We start from the raw sequence: 25,091 nt of genomic DNA, 5'->3' as shown, positions 1-25,091 counted from the left end.
GTAACCACCAGGCTGTGGAACAGGAAGCGGTGGCCCTTACGCTGCTGCGCCCTGCACAATGCAGGCTACAAAATGGCCTGTAAAACACACCCCTGATGTTATTAACTATATGTATCAACAAACACAAGAATTCAAAGAAAAAGAAGCAAGTACTCCAAAATAGTAAGAGGAATCCCTTCTGCAACTATGGCTGTGCAGGCTGGGTTTTTCAAGTGCTCTTCTCCATGTCTTAAGTTTTCTAAAATAAAAATCATTACTTCTGTAATCAGAAAAATTTTAAGTATTTTAGGAAATCTCTAGGAAAGAATGTTTGCACTTCAGAAAGAATTCTAACATTGGGAAGGAAATTTCACATAACCATTCTTTCTTCTTAATTATAGAAGTTAAAGCATAAAATTTTTTTAGATTAACCAATGTATTCCCCAACCAGACACTTTTCCTCCTTCCTGCCATCAGTTAGCATGTTAATCACGCCTCTCTTCTGAGTGCTGAGGACCTTAAGCCACGCTCACCTGTTCATTGGCTTCCAAGAATAGCACCTCTACCTCATCCAGGATCAGGTGGCAGAGCCTGAGGAACAGCAGGCTCTGACAGGCGAGAAGCCTCAGCAGGCTGTATGGGGTCGTAACAATCACATCACCTGCATTTAAAAAAAAAAGTGAACATTTTCAATTTTCCACAGGTTTTTCTAAGATTTCCTCTGCTAAGAGTCCACATACTTTCTAGAAATGCCTTCCAATGAAGTAAAACACTGTTTCTGTCCTAGTCAACCCCATATGCCCAGCATCTAACAAACAGTTTAAGTGTTCAGTAAATAGATGATAAATGAAGTGACATAGTTTTCTCAGTGAAGCAGACGTAAGTCAAGATCAAGCCTTCGTAATCAAAACCGTCGGGAACTGACAAGTAGGTCTGGACTAGTGACTGTGAGTGTGTCGTCACACAAGCCATGTCACTGTGGACCCAGGCCCAGCCAGGCTCCACTGTCTTCTGTAGGGAAGACAGTGAAAAGGATACTTTAACTTTTATAGCCGCTTGAAAAGGATACTTACAGCCCCTTGGAAGCTTTGTATTTTTGGCTTCCTCTTTATGGAGCCCAATTGTTAATAGCACAGGATGAAGAGGCCTGGAGGACATGCTATATTCTCCCAATAATTCAAAAATAAATTGGGCCTTCTTCCACCCAGGGCACACGATGACTGCGAGAGGCTGCGAAGACAGACAAATTCAAATGACTCCAGACAGTAGTTAGGAATTCAGCATCCATATGAAACATCAAGAACATCTCCTTGCGCAGAAGCAGCACCCCGTAAGTTTCTGCTATAATCATCATACAGGTCAGAAAAGTGACGATATAATTTCATTAAAACAGATTTAGACACATTGAGTCATATTTGCTGAGAGTCTCAATGAAGCACTTCACACGTATTCATTCATTTAGCTCTTAAGATGCTCTTATGGGGCAGAGGCTGTCACTGCTTCACTTCATAGGTGAGGAACTTGAGGTACAGAGAGGTGAAGTCAGTTACCCAAGGCTGCACAGCTAATACATGGTAGCAACAGGATTTGAACCCAGGCAGTCTGGCTCCACATCCCCTGCACAGATCCTAAGCACAAGAATGAACTAAATGCCTCCTGAAACGGGCCTTAAAAAAGACGAACCCTGGCTGGGTGTAGTGGCTCACGCCTGTAATCCTAGCACTTTGGGAGGCTGAGTCAGGTGGATCACCTGAGGTCAGGAGTTCAAGACCAGCCTGACCAATATGGTGAAACCCCATCTCTACTAAAAATACAAAAATTAGCCAGGCGTGGTAGTGTGTGCCTGTAGTCCCAGCTACTCAGGAGGCTGAGACAGGAGAATTGCTTGAACCCGGGAGGCAGAGGTTGCAGTGAGCCGAGATGGAGCCACTGCACTCCAGCCTCCAGTCCAGAGCGAGACTCCATCTCAAACAAAAAAAAAAAAGATGAACCTCTCTTCCTTAGGAGACTATCTTCTGAACCCTGCCCTCTGCAAGCTGACAGGTAACTCTTGAAGCTGCATTGCCTGCCAGACACCTTCCTGGACACACACTCTCCAGTAACTGAAGACAAGCTGAGGCTCCTCTTTCATTCACACAGATCCAGGTGGGCCCAGCTTCCAGACACAGGCCTGAAAGCAGGCTGACCACGGAGGCGTGGAGAAAGCTGGGGGCCACAGGGACGAGACCTGGACATCCCTTTCTGCCCTGAGCCTGGGTTCGGCCTCAATATAAGCGACTTCTCATCAGTTGCTTCTCATTAGTCTGCTGCTAAGTAATTTGGGAGATAGAAACATATCCATTAATTTGATTAAATCAACTGATAATAACAGATGCAACTTTTTTTTTTTTTTTGAGATGGAGTTTGGCTCTTCTTGCCCAGGCTGGAGTGCAATGGTGCGATCTTGCCTCACCGCAACCTCCGCCTCCTGGGTTCAAGCGATTCTCCTGCCTCAGCCTCTCGAGTAGCTGGAACTACAGGCGTGTGCCACCACGCCCAGCTGATTTTTGTATTTTTAGTAGAGACAGGGTTTCACCATGTTGGCCAGGATAGTCTCGATCTCGATCTCGTGATCCACCTGCCTCGGCGTCCCAAAGTACTGGATTACAGGCATGAGCCACCGCGCCCGGCCAACAGATGCAACTTTCTAAAGGGAAATCATAAAACTGCATGGCAAGGTTAGAAAAATGAGCTAGTATCTTTCCTAACTGCAACCCTATGTCTTCTTACTGCTGTTTTTCACTGGTGGAGCCCTGTCTGGAGCACCCTCAGTGCCAGGCCCCGAGATGCAGGTTCCACACCCATCAGGCCCCTAACAGCCACAAACCAGCAGCACAGGGCCATGCCCTGCATCATTTACCTTCACACCGCTCCTCTCTTTCCCACCACCTCTTTCTCAGTGAAACGGTTTAGCTCTGCATCCCCACCCAAATCTCATGTTAAATGTAATCCCCAGTGTTGGAGGTGGTGGCTGGTGGGGGGTGATTGGCTCATGGGGGCAGTTTCTCATGAATGGGTTAGCACTGTCCTCTTGGTGCTGTTCTTCTGAGATCTAGTGTTTAAAGGTATGTGGCACCTCCCCTGCTCCTGCTCCTGCTCCAGCCATGTGTCACACCTGCTCCCCCTTAGACTTCTGCAATGATTGTGAGTTTCCCGAGGCTTCCGCAGAAGCCAAGCAGATGCCAGCATCATGCTTCTGCTCCAGCCTGCAGAATCATGAGCCAGTTAAGCCTCTCTTCTTTATAAATTACCCAGCCTCAGGTATTTATAGCAATGCTAGAACAGACTTAATACAGTTATTCTGAGGTTTTCCCACATGGGAAAAGTTAAGAAGGATTATGAAGCAGGGTGGGGAGCTAGGAAATGACTGGCAGAGCACGGGAGAAGGCAGCAGAAGCTCAGACTTCAACCCCACTCCTAGCCCTGTCAGTGGGAAATTTACCCCAGTAACTCTTCCTGAGCCTCATTTTCTCCTCCGTGAAATGGTCAGAACAATGCCCATCTCATGCTGCTACTGTGATGGTTAGATAGACTTAGGTCTGTGACAGCATTTTACACACTCAATATCCATTTGTTCTTTTTCTTTCTTTTTTTCTTTTTTCTGAGATGGAGTTTTGCTCTTGTTGTCCAGGCTGGAACACAATGGTATAATCTCGGCTCACTGCAACCTTCGCCTCCCAGGTTCAAGTAATTCTCCTGCCTCAGCCTCCCAAGTAGCTGGGATTACAGGCACGCCACCATGCCCACCTAATTTTTCTGTTTTTAGTAGAGACAGGGTTTCACCATGTTGGCCAGGCTGGTCTCGAACTCCTGACCTCAGATGATCCACCCGCCTTGGCCTCCCAAAGTGCTGGGATTACAGGCGTGAGCCACCGTGACTGGCCTCAATATCCATTTCTAAAAGCCTCAGCCAATGGCCCACAACTATAGGCTCCAGGTGAGAATCAGTATGAGAGCATCAGTAATTGGAATGGGAAAGGACACTTTCCCACAGGACAGTTTCTGGCCTGGAAGTTTGAAAACCAAACTGAGTAATAGACGACCTTCCTCAAAGGTGAGGTGTATAATTTTAAAATAAATATTTAACCCATTTGGTTGTGAGGCAAAACTGTCTTTGACTTACTCCATTTCTACTTGGTAATGACTTGTAGCAGGCTCCTGTTTGCAAAACTGTCAACACTGGTAGGAGGTAGAGCAAAGGGTTGCTTTCACAGTGAGAAATGACAACCACATCACAGCCACGCGCTATGGGAGGCCAAGAGTAAGATTCAGTGTGGCTGGGGCCCGGAAACTTATTTCTTTGAAGAGCCTACAAAACAGAAACAACCAGAAACCAAAATAAGGTAGAGAAAACTAACAAAAACTCCATTGCATGGCTCATGTCACCCCAAAAAGCACTACACATTGCCAAACCCAGTATTTTCTAAGCCCTAACTTATTAAGTTTCCCCAAATCTTTTCTCAGTACCAACCTCCTATTAAAAGACTGTTGCTTTTTCTCCTATTAAGACTCCCATTAAAAGATTCTTGCTAGGCAGGGCGCGGTGGCTCATGCCTGTAATCCCAGCACTTTGGGAGGCCGAGGTGGGTGGATCACCTGAGGTCAGGAGTCCGAGACCAGCCTGGCCAACATGGTGAAACCCCATCTCTACCAAAAATACAAAATTAGCCAGGTGTGGTGGTGCATGCCTATAATCCCAGCTACTCCGGAGGCTGAGGCAGGAGAATCACTTGAACACAGGAGGCAGAGGACGCGGTAAGCTAAGACTGTGCCACTGCACTCTAGCCTGGGTGACAGAGCGAGACTCCATCTCAAAAAACAAACAAACAAACAAAAAAGGCCAGGCACAGTGGCTCATGTCTGTAATCCCTGCACTTTAGGAGGCCAAGGCGAGCAGATCACCTGAGGTCGGGAGTGCAAGACCAGCCTGACCAAGATGCAAAAACCCCGTCTCTACTAAAAACAGAAAATTAGCCGGGCGTAGAGTCAGGCACCTGTAATCCTAGCTACTACATAGGAGGCTGAGTCAGGAGAATGACTTGAACCCGGGAGGCACAGGTTGCGGTGAGCCGAGATCATGCCATTGCACTCCAGCCTGGGCAACAAGAGCAAAACTCCGTCTCAAAAAAAAAAGAAAAAGATTCTTGCTTTAATTTTCTAAATTAAAAGGATCCAATAGATGGCCCATTGACAGGAACTTAAAGTTCACTGGATCAAAGATGTGGCTTTTCCTCCTCATTCTCCTAATAAACTGCCAGTCCATCAGCTTCACTTGTAAAGCTTTTTAAAAGATAGACTTTTATTTGCTTATTTTTCTATGTAACTGTCACTAAAACCCAAATGTTCCAATAGAGTTCTCCACCCACATGGATAGGATCTTCCAAATGGCTGAGCTCATTGGCACCATGAGCTCTGTGAGGTCCTCTCGAGTCCTGAGCCCTAGCTGCAGTCAGGACCCACCATGCTCTGCACTTGGTATTGAGCAACTATCCTGGTATCATCCTTCACCATCACCCTTTGTCTGCAAACCCATGTGGTCATCTTTCTCAGGTTACTTCTTTGTTTTGGTAGAGAACATATTTTAATATCTTCTTGACAAAGGTTGGAAGGGAAGTACGTTTTTTTAAGACTCTGTATGTCTGCAAATGTCTTCACTCTACCCTCACACTCCATCCACAGTTTGAGTAAGGACCTCTGGTTGGAAAGAGCTTCTCATCAGAATTATTATTATTATTATTGGAGACAGAGTCTCGTTCTGTGCCCAGGCTGGAGTGCAGTGGCACGATCTTAGCTCACTGCAACCTCCGCCTCCCAGGTTCAAGAGATTTTCATGTCTCAGCCTACCAAGTGACTGGGACTACAGGCACATGCCACCACACCCAGCTAGTTTTTTGTATTTTAGTAGAGACAGGATTTCACCATGTTGCCCACGCTGGTCTCGAACTCCTGAGCTCAGGCAATCCGCGCCTCAGCCTCCCAAAGTGCTAGGATTAAAGGCGTGAGCCACCGCACCCGACCTCATCAGAATTTTGACATCAATGCTCATTTGGTGCACTGTGGAGACATCTGAAACCATTCTGATTCCTGGTCCAGTGTGTAGGACCAGTTTCATCTCTCTTGAAGCCTTCATAATCTTTAGATTCCCTCAACTTAGATGCTTCAGAATCTCTTTCTTCAGCAGTTGTGCTGGGCCTGTGATGGGTAGGCCCTCTCAATCTGGAAATTCTTGTCCATTAGGTCCAGAAAATGTTCCTATGTTAATCTTCAGAAAATGTCCTACCATCTTCCTTCATTCTTCCTAGAAATCCCATTTTCAGATACCGGACCTCAAACTGACCCTCAGAAATTTTTCCTCCTATTTCCATCTCTTTGCCTTTTTCCTCTACTTTCTGAGTTAGCTTCTCTTTTATATCTCAAACATACTAGTGATTTTTATATTTTTCTATATTTTGAATTTCCAAGAACCTTTTTTTCTGCCTGTTCCTTTTTAAAATGTCCTATTTTCAATATCCCCAGAGAGAAAAAACATTACATCCCTTTAACAGTAAGCTGTTAGAGATGCAATGTCTTCTCTCTGGGGATATTTATTCTCTCTGGGGATATTTATTCTCTAACATTTTCTCCTCCTCACTGCATTGTTTGTTTCCTTGAGAGTTTGTTTCGGTCTTTTTTTTTTGAGACGGAGTCTTGCTCTACTGCCCAGGCTGGAGTTCAGTGGCACAATCTCAGCTCACTGCAACCTCCGCCTCCTAGGTTCAAGTGATTCTCCTGCCTCAGCCTCCCAAGTAGCTGGGACTACAGGCATGTACCACCACGCCTGGCAAATTTTTGTATTTTTAGTAGAGACGGGGTTTCACCATGTTGGCCAGGCTGGTCTCAAACTCTTGACCTCAGGTGATCTGCCTGCCTTGGCCTCCCAGTGTTAGGATTACAGGTGTGAGCCAATGCACCCAGCCTGGTCTTTTTTTTTTTTTTTTTAAGTGAAGGCTTCAAATGTCCATGATCCCTGATGTCTGTTCATGGTGGACAGCAAGACACTAAGGCCCAACTGGAGGCTCTGGGGACTCTTGTCATCACATGAGTGTCACCTCACTGCAGAAAGGCAGGGCGGCAAGCAGGCCCTGTTCATGGGAGAATTCCAAATAGCATCATCTGAAGGTCATTTCTCTAGAGCCATTCAAATTTCTCCAAAAAGAGCCTCCAACCTTGCTGCTGAGAACAATACAAGCTGGCTGTGGGTGCTCAGAAGACAGAGCTGGTGGTTCACGCTCCCCTCGCAAAGCACTCCTTCCCTGAAGAGGCAGCCACACTCTGTCTCCTGCTTTCATCTTCTAAGACTGCGGACTCTGTCCACTTCTCTCTCATGCTATTTGTTGTGGTTGTTTTAGCTTCCTATCTTAAAAAACATTTTTTTAAACTTTTTTTAATCAGGAAAAAAGTAGATAAACATGTATGATCAATTTTCCAAATGAAACCATATGTGTGTAAGACAATTTTGAAAAGAACGGTAGCGGAGTGCATTACAATTGCCCTGGTGGCCTGCTGCTCCTCCCACAGCCCTGTCCACGGGCATCCTGGAAACCTGACTGCAGAAGGGGCTCACAGTTACACAGCGGCTGCCTCACAAAACAATCACACACTCACTCACTTCTAAGAAGCTAACTTGGATTTAAGAATAAATGAGAAATTAGGCTGAGTGTGGTGGCTCATGCCTGTAATCTCAAATAAAAAGAGAATTTCAAAAGCAAAGAAATTATACAATGCAACCTTAGAGCCATTTATTTCAAAATCCTTCTCTATTAGAAAAAGTTGGCATTCTTGATAAATTCAGTTTTACGAGCACTTTCACCTTCTTCAGGTCTGCTGACAGCGGCGATGAATCAATGGTTAAGCAGGGCTCGATCTTGTTCCGCAGCACTACCACGGGCGGCTGCAGGCCCTTCAGCTTCTGCAACTGAGAGAACGTGTGCATTAGACAACCAGTGTCTGCCCTGAGGCGTCAGCACAGGAGATCAAGAACTTCACAGAAATGAAGAAAATACAGATTTCAATGTAAACACCTGGGTATATATGCTTACTTAAAAAAAAAGAAAAAAAGAAAAAAAAAACCACCAAACTACCAAAAGGAAGATCGTTTATTATCCAAAAAACAAGGAACAATTTCTCAGAAGCAACAATCCATTCGGTCGTTTCTAAAAGGATGTCTTCAGGTTAAGTCCCCCATCTAAGGAGTTTCTCTTCTAATCTCAAGTCTGGAGGGAGGAAGGAGAAGGATTTAAAGAATAAACAGTTTTTTCTCTCTTTTTATTTTACTTTTTTTAGGGCCTGTAATACCTGCTGGAGATCAGAGATTCCGTCAGCTCTCAAAGGATCAGGATTTAAAAACTGCAGTAATCTGTAAGATAGTTAAAAGAAGAATGTGAAGAAAAAGGTGTTTGTTTCCTCAGTTGAGCTATTCTTTTAGTTCTTCCTTGACAGAGATAGCAGGGGCTGCACAGCCCAAGGCTCAGCTGTACAACTGCTGCCTGTTCTGTTCTGCTTGGTTTATGAGGCATGAGGGCCTGTACCTGTGCTGCCACAACTCTGCCGCCCAGGTCCCCCTGAGAGTATCTGAGGGGCCCCAGCCAAGCTCAGGAACCACTAGTGTACTTTACTATCTTTATTTTATGGATGAGAAAACAAGACCAGATAGGACTTGTCCACAATCACCTCTGCTGAGAGGAGAAGAAATTTGAAACTGCTTTCCTCTAGATCCAGCCCAACCCCAACATGGGTAAGGCCAGTGGCAGTCACAGAGAAGTCACAAGGCACAGACATGGCAGGGACTCCAAGATAAAGATGGTGGGTTACACACATGGCAAACTGCACTCCTTCCTAAAGCCTCATTCCTGTAAACGCGTTTTTTCTTTTCTTTTTCTTTTTTTTTTGAGATGGAGTTTCGCTCTTGTTACTCAGGCTGGAGTACAGTGGTGTGATCTCAGCTCACTGCAACCTCCGCCTCCCAGGTTCAAGAGATTCTCCTGCCTCAGCCTCCCGAGTAGCTGGGACTACAGGCATCCACCACCACACCCAGCTAATTTCTGTATTTTTAGTAGAGACAGGGTTTCACCATTGTTGTCCAGGCTGGTCTCGAACTCCTGACCTCAGGTGAACCGCCTGCCTCGGCTTCCCAAAGTGCTGGGATTATAGGCGTGAGCCACTGTGCCCGGCCCTGTAAATGGATTTTTAAATGCAAAAGCCACAAGATCCAACTGTTATCAGCTGATGAATGGGTATGTGAAATGCACTCCATGCACGCAATGGAATATAAGTCAGTCATGAAAAGGCATGCTGTGCTAGTTTATGATATGGCAGAGGTGAGCCTTGGAAACAGTGTGTGCAATGAAACCAGCGTCACCAAGGCCCACCCACCGTATGATCCCATCGATATGAAATGTCCTGAACAGGCAAACCCATAGAGACTGAAAGCAGACAGCTGGCTACCAAAGGATGTGGAGGGAGGAAAATGGAGGGTGACTGCTAATGGGTATGCACTTACTTGTGTGGTTGCAAACTCTGTGAATACACTAAAAATCACTGAATTGTACACTTGAAAAAAGGGTACATGAATCACATTTCAAAAAAGCTATGTTTTAGAGACAATATTCCAGAACAGAATGTTGGAAGCTAAAAAACAGATGGACAAACTGGTAACAGCCCCAAGACAGTTGACTCTGAGCCAGCCACGGGAGGCCTGACCCTATCTGCAGAGAACAACCTTCAGAAAGCTTAGGAATTAGGGGCAGGCTCCCTGGCTGCAGCAATGTAGCAGAGGGGGGAACCTCTGCATCACCTTACACTTCTCCACACCAGACCGCCACTCACCCCAACCCTAGGAAGGCCAGGGGCTGATTCTCTGGAGAGGATAAAGCAGAACTCTCAGGACTCAGGGCTGTAGGCCTAGCTGCAAACAGAGGTGCTGAACGGAAAAGAAGGAGGCTAAGCACACACAGGACAGTGGGACCCAGCCTGTGCCTCCCACTCAGCTCCCAGGACACAGGCAGGTCTTTAGCCCCAGGGGCCAGAGACAGGAGAAGCCTTCCCTTGGGCATCTGGATGGAATTCAGAGGTCCCTGCACTCACAGCAGCTCGCTCCCCAGAGAGACCCACAGCCCACAGGCTTGGTACACTCAGAGACCCTCACCGGCTCACTGGGCCTCTACGTTGAAATACAGGCAGACAATCAAGGACTGCATGACATCTAAGGAAAGCCTCCAACCTTAAAAACCGAGTAATGCACCCTGCAAAAAAAGAAACAGTGTAGGGAGAAGAAAACTCCCCCACCAAAATCATTAGTCTCCTTAGAGAAATGAGAGAAACTACCATATATGTGAAACGAGGACAGGACACTGTCAGAAAAAGAAAAGAGAAAAGAGAACAAAAGGAAAACCCTTGCAAATTAAAAACGTGATATTAGAAATAAAAAACACAATAAAATGAGTAGAGGACAAAATTGTAAAATCATTCCAAAAGGTAAAGCAGGCTGGGTGTGGTGGCTCACACCTATAATCCCAGCCTTTTGGGAGGCCGAGGCAGGCAGATCACTTGAGGTCAGGAGTTTGAGACCAGCCTGGCCAATATAGTGAAACCCTGTCTCTACTAAAAATACAAAAATCAGTCAGGTGTGGTGGCAGGCACCTGTAATCCCAGACTGAGGTAGGAGAATCACTTGAACCCAGGAGGCAGAAGATGCAGTGAGCCGACATTGCACCACTGCACTCCAGCCTGGGCAAAAGAGCGAGACTCCATTTCAAAAAAACAAAAAAAAAGAAAAAAAAAAGTAAAGCAAAAGGACAAAGAGATTAAAAAAAGAGCAGGCACTTTCAAGATGGCCAAATAGGAACAGCTCCAGTTTATAGCTCTCAGCAAGATCAATGCAGAAGATGGGTGATTTCTGCATTTCCAACTGAGGTACCTGGTTCATCTCACTGGGACTGGTTGGACAGTGGGTGCAGCCCATGGAGGGTGAGCTGAAGCAGGGTGGGGTGTCGCCCCACCTGGGAAGCACAAGGGGAAAGGTTTCCTTTTCCTAGCCAAGGGAAGCCATGACTGACTGTACCTGGAGGAGCAGTATACTCCTGCCCAAATACTGTGCTTTTCCCAGTCTTCACAACCAGCAGACCAGGAGATTCCCTCCTGTGCCTGGCTTGGTGGGTCCCACACCCACAGATCCTTGCTTGATGCTAGCGCAGCAGTCTGAGATCCACCTGGGACAGGGGAGCTTGGTGTGGGGAGGGGTGTCCACCATTGCTGAGGTTGAGTAGGTGGTTCTATGCTCACAGTGTAAACAAAGCAGCAGGGAAGCTCAAACTGGGTGGAGCCCACCGCAGCTCAGCAAGGCCTACTGCCTCTCTAGATTCCACCTCTGGGGGCAGGGCATATCTGACCCAAAGGTAGCAGACAGCTTCTCCAGACTTAAATGTCCCTGCCTGACAGCTCTGAAGAGAGCAGTGGTTCTCCCAGCACGGCACTGGAGCTCTGATAATGGACAGACTGCCTCCTCAAGTGGGTCTCTGACTCATGTGTAGCCTGACTGGGAGACATCTCCCAGTAGGGGCCGACAGACACCTCATACAGGTCGGTGTCCCTCTGGGATGAAGCTTCCAGAGGAAGGATCAGGCAGCAATATTTGCTGTTCTGCAGCCTCCGCCCAGGGAAACAGGGTCTGGGGTAGACCTCCAGCAAACTCCAACAGAGCTGCAGCTGAGGGGCCTGTCTGTTAGAAGGAAAACTACCAAACAGAAAGGAATAGCATCAACATCAACAAAAAGGACATCTACACCAAAACCTCATCTGTAGCTCACCAACATCAAAGACCAAAGGTAGATAAAACCACAAAGATGGGGAGAAACCAGAGCAGAAAGGCTGAAAATTACAAAAACCAGAACGTCTCTTCTCATCCAAAGGAACACAACTCCTCGCCAGCAACAGAACAAAACTGGATGGAGAATGAGTTTGATGAGTTGACAGAAGTAAGCTTCAGAAGGTCAGTAATAACAAACTTCTCTGAGCTGAAGAAGCATGTTCTAACCCATCGTAAGGAAGCTAAAAACCTTGAAAAAAGGTTAGATGAATGGCTAACTAGAATAACCAGTGTAGAGAAGAGCTTAAATGACCTGATGGAACTGAAAACCACAGTACGAGAACTTCGTGATGCATGCACAAGCTTCAACAGCCAATTCGATCAAGTGGAAGAAAGGATATCAGTGATTGAAGGTCAAATTAATGAAATAAAGTGATAAGACAAGATGAGAGAAAAAAGAGTAAAAAGAAATGAACAAAGCCTCCAAGAAATATGGGACTATGTGAAAAGACCAAATCTATGTTTGATTGGTGTACCTGAAAGCAACGGAGAGAATGGTGCCAAGTTAGAAAACATTCTTCAGGATATTATCCAGGAGAACTTCCCCAACCTAGCAAGGCAGGCCAACATTCAAATTCAGGAAATACAGAGAATACTACAAAGATACTCTTCGAGAAGAGCAACCCCAAGACACACAATTATCAGATTCACAAGGTTGAAATGAAGGCAAAAATGTTAAGGGCACCCAGAGAGAAAGGTCAGGTTACCCACAAAGGGAAGCCCATCAGACTAACAGTGGATCTCTCTGCAGAAACTATAAGCCAGAAGAGAGTGGGGGCCAATATTCAACATTCTTGAAAAGAATTTTCAACCCAGAATTTCATATCCAGCCAAATTAAGCTTCATAAGTAAAGGAGAAATAAAATCCCTTACAGACAAGCAAATGCTGAGAGATTTTGTCACCACCAGGCCTGCCTTCCAAGAGCTCCTGAAGGAAGTACTAAACATGGATAGGAACAATTGGTACCAGCCACTGCAAAAACATGCGAAATTGTAAAGACCATCGACACTATGAAGAAACTACATCAATTAATGGGCAAAATAACCGCTAGCATCATAATGACAGGATCAAATTCACACATAACAATATTAACCTTAAATGTAAATGGCCTAAATGCCCCCAATTAAAAGACACACACTGGCAAATTGGATAAAGAGTCAAGACCCATCGGTGTGCTGTATTCAGGAGACCCATCTCACGTGCAAAGACACACATAGGCCCAAAATAAAGGGATGGAGGAAGATCTACTAAGCAAATGGAAAGCAAAAAAAAAGCAGGGGTTGCAATCCTGGCCTCTGCTAAAACAGACTTTAAACCAACAAAGATCAAAAGACATAAAGAAGGCCATTACATAATAGTAAAGGTATCAATTCAACAAGAAGAGCTAACTAGATTCATAAAGCAAGTTCTTAAGAGACCTCCAAAGAGATCTAGACTCCCACACAATAATAAATGGGAGACTTTAACACCCCACTGTCTATATTAGACAGATCAACGAGACAGAAAATTAACAAGGATATCCAGGACTTGAACTCAGCTCTGGACCAAGCAGATCTAATAGACATCTACAGAACTCTCCACCCCAAATCAACAGAATATACATTCTTCTCAGCACCACATCACACTTATTCTAAAATTGACCACATAATTGGAAGTAAAACACTCCTCAGCAAATGTAAAATAACAGAAATCACAATAAACTGTCTCTCAGACCAGAGTGCAATCAAATTAGAACTCAGGATTAAGAATCTCACTCAAAACCGCACAACTACATGGAAGCTGAACAACCTGCTCCTGAATGACTACTGGATACATAATGAAATGAAGGCAGAAATAAAGATGTTCTTTGAAACCAATGAGAACAAAGACACAAAGCATCAGAATCTCTGGGACACATTATAGCACTAAATGCCCACAAGGGAAAGCAGGAGAGATCTAAAACTGACACCCTAACATCACAATTAAGAGAACTAGAGAAGCAAGAGCAAACAAATTCAAAAGCTGGCAGAAGACAAGAAATAACTAAGATCAGAGCAGAACTGAAGGAGACAGTGACGCAGAAAACCCTTCAAAAAAAAAATCAATGAATCCAGGAGCTGGTTTTTTGAAAAGATCAACAAAACAGATAAACCACTAGCAAGACGAATAAAGAAGAAAAGAGAGAAAAATAGACACAATAAAAAATGATAAAGGGGATATCACCACTGATCCCACAGAAATACAAACTACCATCAGAGAATACTATAAACACCTATGCAAATAAACTAGAAAATCTAGAAGAAATGGATAAACTCCTCGACACATACACCCTCCCAAGACTAAACCAGGAAGAAGTCGAATCTCTGAATAGACCAGTAACAGGTTCTGAAATTGAGGCAGTAATAGCCTGCCAACCAAAAAAAATTCCAGGAACAGACAGATTCACAGCCGAATTCTACCAGAGGTAGAAAGAGGAGCTGGTACCATTCCTTCTGAAACTATTCCAATCAACAGAAAAAGAGGGAATCCTTCCTAACTCATTTTATGAGGCCAGCATCATCCTGACACCAAAGCCTGGCAGAGTCACAACAACAAAAGAATTTTAGGCCAATATCCCTGATGAACATCAATGCAAAAATCCTCAATAAAATACTGGCAAACCGAATCCAGCAGCACATCAAAAAGCTTATCCACCATGATCAAGTCGGCTACATCCCTGGGATGAAAGGCTGGTTCAACATATGCAAATCAATAAATGTAATCCATCACATAAACAGAACCAACAACAAAAACCACATAACTATCTCAATAGATGCAGAAAAGGCCTTCGACAAAATTCAACAGCCTTTCATGCTAAAAACTCTCAATAAACTAGGTATCGATGGAATGTATCTCAACATAAGAGGTATTTATGACAAACCCACAGCCAATATCATGCTGAATGGGCAAAAACTGGAAGCATTCCCTTTGAAAACTGGCACAAGACAAGGATGCCCTCTCTCACCACTCCTATTTGACATAGTATTGGAAAGGCAGGACAATCAGGCAAGAGAAAGGGCAGTATCTGGCCAGGGCAATCAGGCAAGAGAAAGCAATAAAGGGTATTCAAATAGGAAGAGGGGAAGTCAAATTGTCCCTGTTTGCAGATGACATGATTGTATATTTAGAAAACCCCATCATCTCAGCCCAAAATCTCCTTAAGCTGATAAGCAACTTCAGCAAAGTCTCAGGATATAAAATCAATGTGTAAAAATCACAAGCATTCCTATACACCAATAACAGACAAACAGAGAGCCCAATCATGAGTGAACTCCCATTCATAATTGCTACTAAGAGAATAAAATACCTAGGAATACAACTTACAAGGGATGTGAAGGACCTCTTCAAGGAGAACTACAAACCACTGCTCAAGAAAATAAGAGAGGACACAAACAAATGGAAAAACATTCCATGCTCATGGATCAGAAGAATCGATATCGTGAAAATGGTCTTACTGCCCAAAGTAATTTATAGAGTCAAAGCTATCCCCATCAAGCTACCACTGACTTTTTTCACAGAACTGGAAAAAACTACTTTAAACTTCATATGGAACCAAAAATGAGCCCACATAGCCAAGACAATCTTGGGGAAGAAGAACAAAGCTGGAGGCATCATGCTACCTGACTTCAAACTTTACTACAAGGCTACAGTAACCAAAACAGCATGGCACTGGTACCAAAACAGATATATAGACCAATGGAACAGAACACAGGCCTCAGAAATAACGCCACACATCTACCACCATCTTATCTTTGACGAACCTGACACACACAAGCAATGGGGAAAAGATTCTCTATTTAATAAATGGTGTTGGGAAAACTGGCTAGCCATATGCAGAAAACTGAAACTGGACCCCTTCCTTACACCTTACACAAAAATAGACTCAAGATGGATCAAAGACTTAAACACAAGACCTAGGACCATAAAAATCCTAGAAGAAAACCTGGGCAATACCATTCAGGACACAAGCATGGGCAAAGACTTCATGTCTAAAACACCAAAAGCAATGGCAACAAAAGTCAAAATTGACAAATAGAATCTAATTAAACTAAAGAGCTTCTGCGCAGCAAAAGAAACTATCATCATAATGAACAGGCAGCCTACAGAATGGTAGAACATTTTTGCAATCTATTCATCTGGCAAAAGGCTAATATCCAAAATCTACAAAGAACTTAAACAAATTTACAGGAAAAAAGCAAAAAGTGGGCATCAAAAAGTGGGCAAAGGATATGAACAGACACTTCTCAAAAGAAGGCATTTACGTAGCCAATAGACATATGAAAAAATGCTCATCATCACTGGTCATTAGAGAAACACAAATCAAAACCACAATGGGATACCATCTCATGCCAGTTAGAATGGCGATCATTAAAAAGTCAGGAAACAACAGACGCTGGAGAGGATGTGGAAAAACAAGAATGCTTTTATACTGTTGGTGGGAATGTAAATTAGTTCAACCATCATGGAAAGACAGTGTGGCGATTCCTCAAGGATCTAGAATCAGAAATACCATTTGACCCAGCATTCCCATTACTTGGCATATACCCAAAGGATTATAAATCATTCTACAATAAAGACACATGCACATGTATGTTTACTGTGGCACTACTCACAATAGTAAAGACTTGGAACCAACCCAAATGTCCATCAATGATAGACTGGATTAAGAAAATGTGGCACATATACACCATGGAATACTATGCAGCCATAAAAAAGGATGAGTTCATGTCCTTTGCAGGGACAGGGATGAAGCTGGAAACCATCATTCTCAGCCAACTATCACAAGATCAGAAAACCAAACACTGCATGTTCTCACTCCTAAGTGGGAGCTGAACAATGAGAACGCATGGATACAGGGAGGAGAACATCACACACTGGGGCCTGTGGGGGGTGGGGGGCTAGGGAAGGGATAACAATAGGAGAAATACCTAATGTAGGTGACAGGTTGATGGGTGCAGCAAACCACCATGGCACATGTATACTTATGTAACAAAACTGCACGTTCTGCACATATAACCCAGAACTTTAAGTATAATTAAAAAAAAGAAGAAAAATATATTTTATAAAATTACTCAACCAGTTCAGGAGGTTCAACATACGAGTCACAGAGGTTCTTAAAAGAAGACAGAGAACACGCAGCACAAGAGAACAACGAGAAAGTCAAGAGAATTTCCCAGGGGTAAGGGACATGAGGCTACACACTGGAAGGGTCCACTGAATGACAAGCATAATAATAGAACCACACCAAGGCACAACATCAGGAAACTTCCAAACACCAGCAACAAAGGAAGATCCTATAAGCTTCCAGAGAGAGAGAGAGAGAAAAAAGGAGTCATATATAAACAATAAGAAATCAGAATATAGTGGACGTCTCTACACTAGAAATTAGAAGTAGAAATGTCTTCAAAATGTATACTCAAACTATTGATCAAGTGTGAAGATAGTCTAAAAGCATTTATGCAAAGTCTCTAAAAAATTTGTTTTGTGTCTCCCTTCCTAGAAAGCTACTAAAGGATGCTCTCCACCAAAACAAGGGAGTAAACCAAGTAAGAAGAAGATGGATGATCTGGAAAAGAGGAGATTCAATTCAAGAAAGATGCAGAGAATCTCAGGATGTTGGTGACAATGAACACGGGACATATCAGGCACAAACCAAAGCAGGCAGAAAGGGTCTGGAGGGATGTCCAAAGACACACAAGTGAGAACCTGAGTTTAGATAACAGAGGAGAATTCTGGGGATGAATCTTTAAGATAGATTAAAAATGGCCGAGCGCGGTGGCTCATGCCTGTAATCCCAGCACTTGGGAGGCCGAGGCAGGCGGATCTTGAGGTCAGGAGATGGAGACCATCCTGGTTAACATGGTGAAACCCCGTCTCTACTAAAAATACAAAAAAATTAGCCAGGCATGACGGTGGGCGCCTGTAGTCCCAGCTACTTGGGAGGCTGAGGCAGGAGAATGGCGTGAACCCGGGAGGTGGAGCTTGCAGTGAGCCGAGATCGCGCCACTGCACTCCAGGCTGGGCAACAGAGCGAGACTCCATCTCAAAAAAAAAAAAAAAAAGATAGATTAAAAACTTAGGGAAGTGAGCCAGGCATGGTGGCAGACAGTAGTCCCAGCTACTCAGGAGGTTGAGGCAGGAGGATTGCTTGAGGCCAGAAGTTTGAGACCAGCCTAGGCAACACAGTGAGACCCCATTAAAAAAAAAAACCCAAGGAAAGAAAAAAACAAGATAATTATTAACTTCAGGTAAACCAAAAGGCTATGTGAGAACAGAGAAGCAGCCGTGCTGTGTGACTGCAGAGCTCCGCAGCACTCACCTGCTCACAGCCCGGGGACAATGAACACTCATCTCACCGGAATCATGATGCGGGGAGAGTGGGGTCATGGGAAGAACAGACGTGTGGGTGTGATTTCAAGAGGGAGGAGGAAGGGTTGTACAACAGAGCCGCGTCCTCACCACTCACTGTGTTCTTTGGCAGAGGGCTCGGGTCTGGAAGGACAGTGTCTGACCCTGGACTCAGCAGCTTGTGTGAAGGGCATTTCAGTCCAGGCTTCGACATGCACTGCTGTTCAGACTCAGACATTGAAATGGTATCACAAAGAATGTGCATATTTGGGCCAGGTGCAGTGGCTCATGCCTGTAATCCCAGCACTTTGGGAAGCTAATGGCAGGCAGATCACCTGAGGTCAGGAGTTCGAGACCAGCCTGGCCATCATGGCGAAACCCCGTCTCTACTAAAAATACAAAAAAGTTGGCTGGGCATGGTGGCATGCGCCTGTAATCCCAGCTACTCGGGAGGCTGAGGCAGGAGAATCGCTTGAACCCGAGAGGCGGAGGTTGCAGCAAGCCGAGATCGTACCGCTACACTCAAGCCTGGGCTACAGAGCAAGACTCTGTCTCAAAAAAAAAAAAAAGAAAAGAAAAGAAAAGAAAAAAAGAATGGGCATATTTGGAGAATTTTCCATCTTCAATCAGTGGGCAGTACAAAGTAGGCTGATGTTAAAATGTTTAAAGGAAGACAACAGAAGAATAAAGAATGAATATCACAGTAGGCAAGAGGGACACAGAAGAAGGAAAGACAAAGAACTGCAGAGAGAGCTCCAGGGTACATTAAATATCAGAGATGACGTGAGTGGCAAGCAGGTACCACTCCACCCTCCTATGCTCAGGACGTCTTAATCAGTTATGAAAGTACTCCCCGCAGCACATATGGCTGCATTGTCAAAGTTCAAAAGCCTCCTGAAAATAATGCTGCGAGGGTCAACACACAGAGTTGAGACTCACCCACCACCTAGCATATTTCCACGGGCTGGGCGGAAGCTGGCGCCAGCTTAGAAACACGATCTCAGCCCAATCCAGGCTGCCTTGCCACCTCCAGAAGCCCTTAGCAGAACAGAGCAGTTTCTCTTGAACACCCAAAGATTAAGAGAGAGAATTTCACTAGGAGAGCCCTTAAACCTGGGTGTGGGCCCCGCCACTTCCTCTGCTACCCAAGTATCCAGGATTCCCAAGGGGATCCTGGTGGTATGTGATCCTGGAATGGGGCAGACTGCATCTGGGGTGACCTCTTCCAGAATGTACTGTAACTTGGGGGTTTCCAAATGAGTTATATGAAGGAACAGGCCCGAGGAGAAAGAAATACAACCGCTTACTGGTACTTACAGGCTTGAGCAACTCCATCAGCCAGACAAAAAGAGAGGAAAAGAAAACCACAGGTGTCACACAGAGGAGGCTAGTGGGACACCTGGCCCCTGGCAATGAGCCAAGGTCCCTGTGCCCCTCTGCCCACATTGTGACAGTCGTTATCATAGTCCCAAGTGAGGTTTGGGGATGCGGCAATGTGGGTCCCTGACTGGCCATCCTTAAGGAAAGGGTGCCTCTCCTCCAGGCTGCCTTGGCTATCTCGCCAGAAATGACAGCACAGGGTTCCCCAGGCTTTGGACGCAGTGCAGCCAATGCAGGACCTCTGCGCTGTCAAGGGGGAGGGTCCCAGGATCACCAGGTCATCCCTGTGTCCCTAAGGAACTCAAAGCCTTCTTTGATGTTTAATCTTGAATTACCTCAAAGTTCCCTGAAACCCACAGGAGACTGACAGGATAACTGATATTGTTTAATCAGTGGGTTCTAAGTAAACGGCATTTTAACAGAACAGGAGACAAGACAGAACTTTTTAATACGAAAATAAAAGGGAATAGAATATTCCAGGGTCATCCGGGCACAGTGGCTCACTCCTGTAATCCTAGCACTTTGGGAAGCCAAGGTGGGCGGATCACCTGAGGTCATGAGTTCGAGACCAGCCTGGCCAACATGGCAAAACCCCATCTCTACTAAAAATACAAAAATTAGCTGGACGTGGTGGCAGGCGCCTGTAATTCCAGCAACTCAGGAGGCTGAGGCAGGAGAATTGCTTGAACCCAGGAGGTGGAGGTTGCAGTGAGCCAAGATCACGTCATTGCACTCTAGCCTGGGTGACAGAGCAAGATTCTGTCTCCAATTAAGAAATAAATAAATAAATAATGAAAAAAAGAATATTCCAGGGTTAATTTGCCAGGTTATAATTGAAAATAATAAAAGAAAGAAATAGGCTGTATGGATAATGCAAGGCCTTCTGTTCCAAGGAAAATAACCACTGTGACAGCAAAACCTTTGGGTATTACGGCTGAGGTTGCCCTGGGAGGGGGGTGTCAGTTAGGTGCATCAACAGCCATCCCCAACTCTGTGGGCTCGTGGAAGCTTTCAAAGCCTCACCCTTGAAATACTGGGTGGTGTCCTGTGGGGTAAGAAGCCCTGGCAGGTCATCAGCATGGCCTCTGGGAAGCTGGGAAGCCCACAAGGCTGCAGAGTCCACACCCTGGCTCCAACCCCCAAGGCCAACCAGTGGAAACAGCAGGACCTCCCCACCTCTGACCTGTCTCACACTTTGTCACTCTGGGAGCTCCAGGGCAGCTACAGTTACTTGGAATGTAAAACTGTTGAGGCCAATATGGTAAAAAGTATAAAAATGGCATGAGGCTGGGAGCTGTGGTCATGCCTGCAATCCCAGCACTCTGAAAGGCAGAGGTAAGAGAATCATTTGAGGCCAGGACTTTGAGACCAGCCTGGGTAACATAGCGAGACCCTCGTCCTACAAAAAAAAAAAAAATATATACATATATATATGTAAATCAGTTATGGTGGTGCATGCCTATGGTCCCAGCTACTTGGGAGGCTGAGGTGGGAGGATCGCTTGAGCCTAGGAGGTCGAAGCTGCAGTGAGCTGTGACTGCACCACTGCACTTCAGCCTAAATGACAGAGGAAGACCTTGTCTCAAAACGAAAATTGGTATGTAAATATTTTACAGATTACACAAGTATAAAATCAAGGCAAACTGCTCAGTTTCTCTAGCAGTGTTGCCTCAGAGAACTGGAAAGAAAGCAAAGACCAACCCAAAGAACATCAACAGCCCCAAAAGATCAACTGTATCTAATTTGATTTGTGACACTGTTCACTTCACCTAGAGGATCCAGAAGGCAAGGTAGAAAATGACTACTTACACTGGAACAAAGCTTTAAACAGAAAAATGTGCCCAAGTGGATGGAAAAGCAAAAATTAACCTCAAACCCTACAGGAGATATACTGTACATTTATTTTTTGATGGGAATGCAGGTTTGAAATTAATAATAAAATGTGTAGATTGCTCGTTTATAATTTTATTGTAATTATTTCAATACACAATTCAGGCCAAGGAAAAAATTCTTACTTCACACAGCTATTCTTCTCATCATATTCTTTCTTCTCAGTCAATCTAAGAGGTTTCTCATTTGACTTCTGACTTAAAGCACTAGAAATGAAAAAAAAAAAAATCATTAAAATTTGTGAACAGCAGCCTGGGCAACATAGTGAGTCCCCATCTTGACAAAAAAAAATAAAAAATGCCGGGCATGGTGGTGTGCACCTATAGTCCCAGCAACTTGGGAGGCCAAGGTGGGAGGATCGCTTAAGCTCAAGAGTTGGACACTGCAGTGAGCTGTGATTGTGCCACTGCACTCCAGCCTGGGCGACAAGAGTAAGACCCTGTCTCTTAAAAAAATGAAAAATTGTGAACCCCTTTACCCCAATCCTGAAAATATCCTTATTTTCTGTATTAAAAATTTAAGAAGCACCACTGAGGAACTGGTTTATCTACATAAGCACATTTCTGTGAGAACTGGAGCTTAGTCCTTTAAGTATAAAAGTCACTTCTGACACTTCTGGTGCTGGTGCTGGACAGGATGGAGTAGGCCTGCCACAGCCTCTCTCTCCTGCTGATAACAACTAGAGATTCTGGATGAGGCCCCAACAGCAGGGGAGAGAAGTCAAACACTTGAAAAACAGAATCACCAGGACTTTCTTGTCTTTTTTCTCTCTGTGTCTCTGTGTTGACCTCAAGATGACTTTGTGGCAGGTGCAGATGCCAGAATCTCCAGGAGAGACTTCTTTTTTCAAACCAGAGAAGGGGGAAGAGGAGCCCTTTAAACCAGAAATTGTGGGGAATCCCCATTGTTTTTCTTTTCTTTCCTCACCGGGCCCCAAGGCCAGCTCTGATCTTGGGGCTGCACCCAGCAACAGCAACAGCAGTGTGGTGACCTTAAACCCTGAGAGAAAACCTGCACCTGAAGCCAGAGGAACTGGGAGATGGGAGCTGTGGTCCAAAGACTGCGTGAGGAAAATCTCCATCTTTTTTCTCCCTTACTTGTTTTATTCTCAAGGTATCCCAATTCCACATTACTGCACACCAATGTCTCCAAGAGAAACTATCTGGCCAGAGGAATACGGGGAAGGAGGCCCTAGAAATTGGTAACTGTGAGGGAAATTTCTGAAAAGAAAGAGAGGTGGTTCATGACCCAACACAAGCCCCGACTCGCCCCAAGCTAAGCAGATGCAGAACAGGACCCAGGCAGCATCGAGGGCCCAGAGCCTGAGCTCACACGGCCACCACCACCCACAGTTCGCAAGGCAGAACATGAGGGCCGGACCTCATGGAGGTACCGACCTCCTGCTAAGACAAACGACACCAACCAACACTCTCTAGAGAATGTTAACAGAAACCAGAATCTCACAACATAACATTCAAAATATCCAGAGTGAGTCCAAAGTTACTCAGCACACATGGGCCCAGGAAAACCAGATCGACTGCCAAGGGAAACGACAATCAGCAGGCGCCAACCTCTGGTGGCTCAGGGTGGCAATCATTGGACACTCACTCCACAAGAAGAAAAGGCCAGCACTCCCAAGTGGAAACACACAAGTTCTCAGCAAAGAAATATAAACTTTTGAAAAAAAAACAAGGAAAATTTTAGAAACAAGAAATATAGGCCGGGCACAGTGGCTCACACCTGTAATCCTAATATTTTGGTAAGCTGAGGCAGGAGGATCACTTGGTCTCAGGAGTTGGAGACCAGCCAGGGCAACATAGCAAGACTCCCATCTCTGCAAAAAATTAAAATGTTAGCCAGCTGTGGTGGTGTATGCCTGCAGTCCTAGCCACTTGGGAGGCTGGGGCCGGAGGATCGCTTAAGCCCAGGAGTTTAAGGCTCTGGTGAGTTATGACTGCTCCACTGCACTTGAGAGCCTGGGTAACAGAGCAAGATCCTGTCGCAAAAAAATATAGATATAATAAATAGAATACTCACAGGATGGGCTCAATAGCAGAATGTGGATGACAGAAGATAATGAATGTACAGACAGATCAGTAGAATCATTGATCTGCAGAATAGCAAGATTGAAAGGCTGAAAAAATGAACAGAGCCTCAGGGACTTTTTGTACAATATCAAAATATCTGACATTTGTTTCATCAGAGTCTCTAAAAGGAGAGGAAAAAGAGATTGGTGCAGAAAAAATATTTGTAGACATAATGACTATTTGATGTAAGAAAGCTACAAACGAAGAACATTAATGAACCCCAAGCATAAGAAATATGGTAGCAACGACAGCAAGGTATATTATGATTTTTTTTTTTTTTGAGACGGAGCCTTGCTCTGTTGCCCAGGCTGGAGTGCAGTGGTGTGATCTCAGCTCACTGCAAACCCCGCCTCCTGGGTTCAAGCAATTATCATGCCTCTGCCTCCCGAGTGGCTGAGATTACAGGCACCCGCCACCACACCCAGCTAACTTTTTTGTATTTTTAGTAGAGATGGGGTTTCACCATGTTGGCCTTGGTCTTGAACTTGGTCTTGAACTCCTGACCTCAGGTGAGGTCTGCCCACCTTGGCCTCCCAAAGTGCTAGGAATACAGGCGTGAGCCACCATGCCTGGCCAGTATATCATAATTAAATTGCTAAAACCAGTAATCAAAAGAAAATCTGAAAAGCAGTCAGAGGAAACAGCAGAGGAACAAAGGCACCGGTGACAGCAGAGGCAGTGCTGGGAACAACGCAAGAGAGAAGACAGTGGGACAACATCTTTAAATAAAGTGCTGTCGACCTAGAATTCTACACCTAGCAAAGGTATCCTTTTCAAAATGAACCTAAAATGAATACTTAAAAAAAAAAAAAGCTGAAAGAGTTCATCAACAGCAGACTTGCAATGCAAGAAATATTAAAGGAAGCCCTTAGGTGGAAGGAAAATAATACCAGATGGAAATATGGAGCTACACAAAAAGTAAAGAACACCAATGCAACCACATAGGTAAAGAGAGAAGATATTTTTGTTAGTTAACTCTCTCTAGAATATAATTGACTATTTAAATAAAAGTGAGATAGAGTCTAGCATTTATGATATATGTAAAAGTACAACATATGACAACCACAGCATAAAGTCCACGACACGAGGGGAAGTGTGTTCTTAGACCATTCAAGAAGTGGTACAACATTACATCCTTTCTGCAATTTTGTTAATGTCACTGACATGTATCTTGAAGAGGACAAAGTACAGACCCAGCCTCTGATACTCACGAAACATTCTTCTCTTTCCACCCTGGGTAACCACCCACCCTGTGCTGCCATCTGGCCATGTGAGGCCATCCCTCTCATCAGGACCACTCCGTGCCAATCTTCAGACCTGCCTTACAGGGACAACTCTGTCCAACAAGGCAAACAGGAGACAGACTCTAGGGCCACTACCAGTTTTCAGTCAACTTTGCTGCCAACCAGGTGTCACATTTTTCCTTTAAGTTAATATGTTTAACCAA

The 25,091-nt window shown here is 44.7% G+C and overlaps 1 protein-coding gene across 3 annotated transcripts in view; it reads right to left on the bottom strand.

The window, feature by feature from the left end:
• Positions 1 to 25,091, bottom strand: part of TDRD12 (tudor domain containing 12) — a 107,479-nt gene that overhangs the window by 30,574 nt on the left and 51,814 nt on the right. For 2 of the 3 annotated variants that reach the window (XM_019014390.4, XM_055368892.2), the window contains 6 exons: positions 21,683 to 21,763; positions 8,353 to 8,413; positions 7,868 to 7,972; positions 4,142 to 4,327; positions 1,053 to 1,209; positions 513 to 640 (listed from right to left, as the gene is read on the bottom strand). In XM_019014390.4, the coding sequence (XP_018869935.3) occupies positions 513 to 640; positions 1,053 to 1,209; positions 4,142 to 4,327; positions 7,868 to 7,972; positions 8,353 to 8,413; positions 21,683 to 21,763 (718 nt within the window). Of the gene's footprint in view, positions 1 to 512; positions 641 to 1,052; positions 1,210 to 4,141; positions 4,328 to 7,867; positions 7,973 to 8,002; positions 8,271 to 8,352; positions 8,414 to 21,682; positions 21,764 to 25,091 lie in introns of those variants that run through there. The other variant, XM_019014391.4, reaches the window with a different exon arrangement.

The sequence above is a fragment of the Gorilla gorilla genome, chromosome 20 (genome assembly GCF_029281585.2).
Source record: "Gorilla gorilla gorilla isolate KB3781 chromosome 20, NHGRI_mGorGor1-v2.1_pri, whole genome shotgun sequence".
NCBI lineage: Eukaryota > Metazoa > Chordata > Mammalia > Primates > Hominidae > Gorilla > Gorilla gorilla.
Note: the sequence above shows the minus strand (reverse complement) of the source record. Positions and strands in the feature narration are given on the sequence as shown.